Raw genomic sequence first — 1,253 nt, forward strand, 5'->3', positions numbered from 1 at the left:
TGGAAGCTATGTTTATCTTGGTTGTATTGATTGTGTTAAAATAATAGAGTAGAATGTTATTAGTTATGCCAAATTATTTTTGTAGAGCTATTTTAAGTTGTTATACTTGTTTTTTTTACTTTGAAGTTGTGATACCTGCAAAACAGAGCAATACATGGTTCATTCATTATTCCATACTTTTTCTTTCATTTAATTATTTTATTAAATTTTTAGGTTACTTCATTTGGAAAGTTTGATCAAATATGTCATCTTCAAATGTTGATTGGAAGCCACGGGTTGGTATGAAATTTGATAATATAGATGTGGCTTATCAATTTTGGCTTACATACAGTGTCCATGCTGGTTTTGGAGTTAGAAAACGTTATGCGAGCAAGAATAAAGACGACACTATATCATCTTGTAGGTTTGTTTGTTCCAAGGAAGGAGTACGAAAGATAGACAAGAGAGATGTTTTTGTTAACATCCATAGAGCCGAGACAAGAACGGATTGCAAAGCAAGAATTTCACTTGTATGCAAAAATGGAAATTTTGTCATCCATGAATTTGTAGAGGATCATAACCATCCTCTACAACTTCCAGAGACAACACACATGCTTGCATCACATAGGAAGATAACTGAAGTCCAAGCATATGAGATTGATTTGGCTGATGATTCTGGATTAAGGCAAAAGTCAACATTTCAACTTATGAGCACACATGCAGGAAACAGAGCAAATCTTGGATTTACACGGTTGGATGTGAAAAATTACCTCAGTGCAAGAAGACAAAGAAGTATGATGTACGGAGATGTTGGTTGTCTTTCACAATAATTTCAACGACAATTGTTGGAAAGTCCGTCTTTTTTTCACGCATACCAAATGGATATAGAAGAACAAATCACAAATGTGTTTTGGTGTGATGCAAATATGGTGTTGGATTACGGGTATTTTGGTGACGTTGTGTCATTGGACACTACATATTGTACCAATCATGCTAATAGACCGCTTGCTTTGTTTTCCGGTTTCAACCACTATAGGAGTTCGATCATTTTCGGTGCAGCACTATTGTATGATGAAACAATTGAGTCATTTAAGTGGTTGTTTGATACATTCTTACAAGCACACAACCATAAAAAACCAAAAACTGTTTTCACTGATCAAGATCAAGCAATGGCCAGGGCACTGGCTGAAGTCATGCCTGAAACTCACCATGGTTTATGCACATGGCACTTGTTGCAAAATGGAATTAAACACCTTGGGAACTTGATGAAGGGA

General features: G+C 35.6%; 1 protein-coding gene across 1 annotated transcript in view; it reads left to right on the plus strand.

Annotated features, from left to right (window-relative positions):
• Window positions 1-242: 242 nt before the first annotated feature.
• The window catches only part of LOC101505629 (protein FAR1-RELATED SEQUENCE 5), a 2,244-nt gene continuing 1,233 nt past the window's right edge, over window positions 243-1,253 (plus strand). The window contains 1 exon segment of the mRNA XM_027337469.2: window positions 243-1,213. Coding sequence (XP_027193270.2) covers window positions 243-1,213 — 971 coding nt within the window.

This window comes from Cicer arietinum, chromosome 8 (assembly GCF_000331145.2).
Source record: "Cicer arietinum cultivar CDC Frontier isolate Library 1 chromosome 8, Cicar.CDCFrontier_v2.0, whole genome shotgun sequence".
NCBI lineage: Eukaryota > Viridiplantae > Streptophyta > Magnoliopsida > Fabales > Fabaceae > Cicer > Cicer arietinum.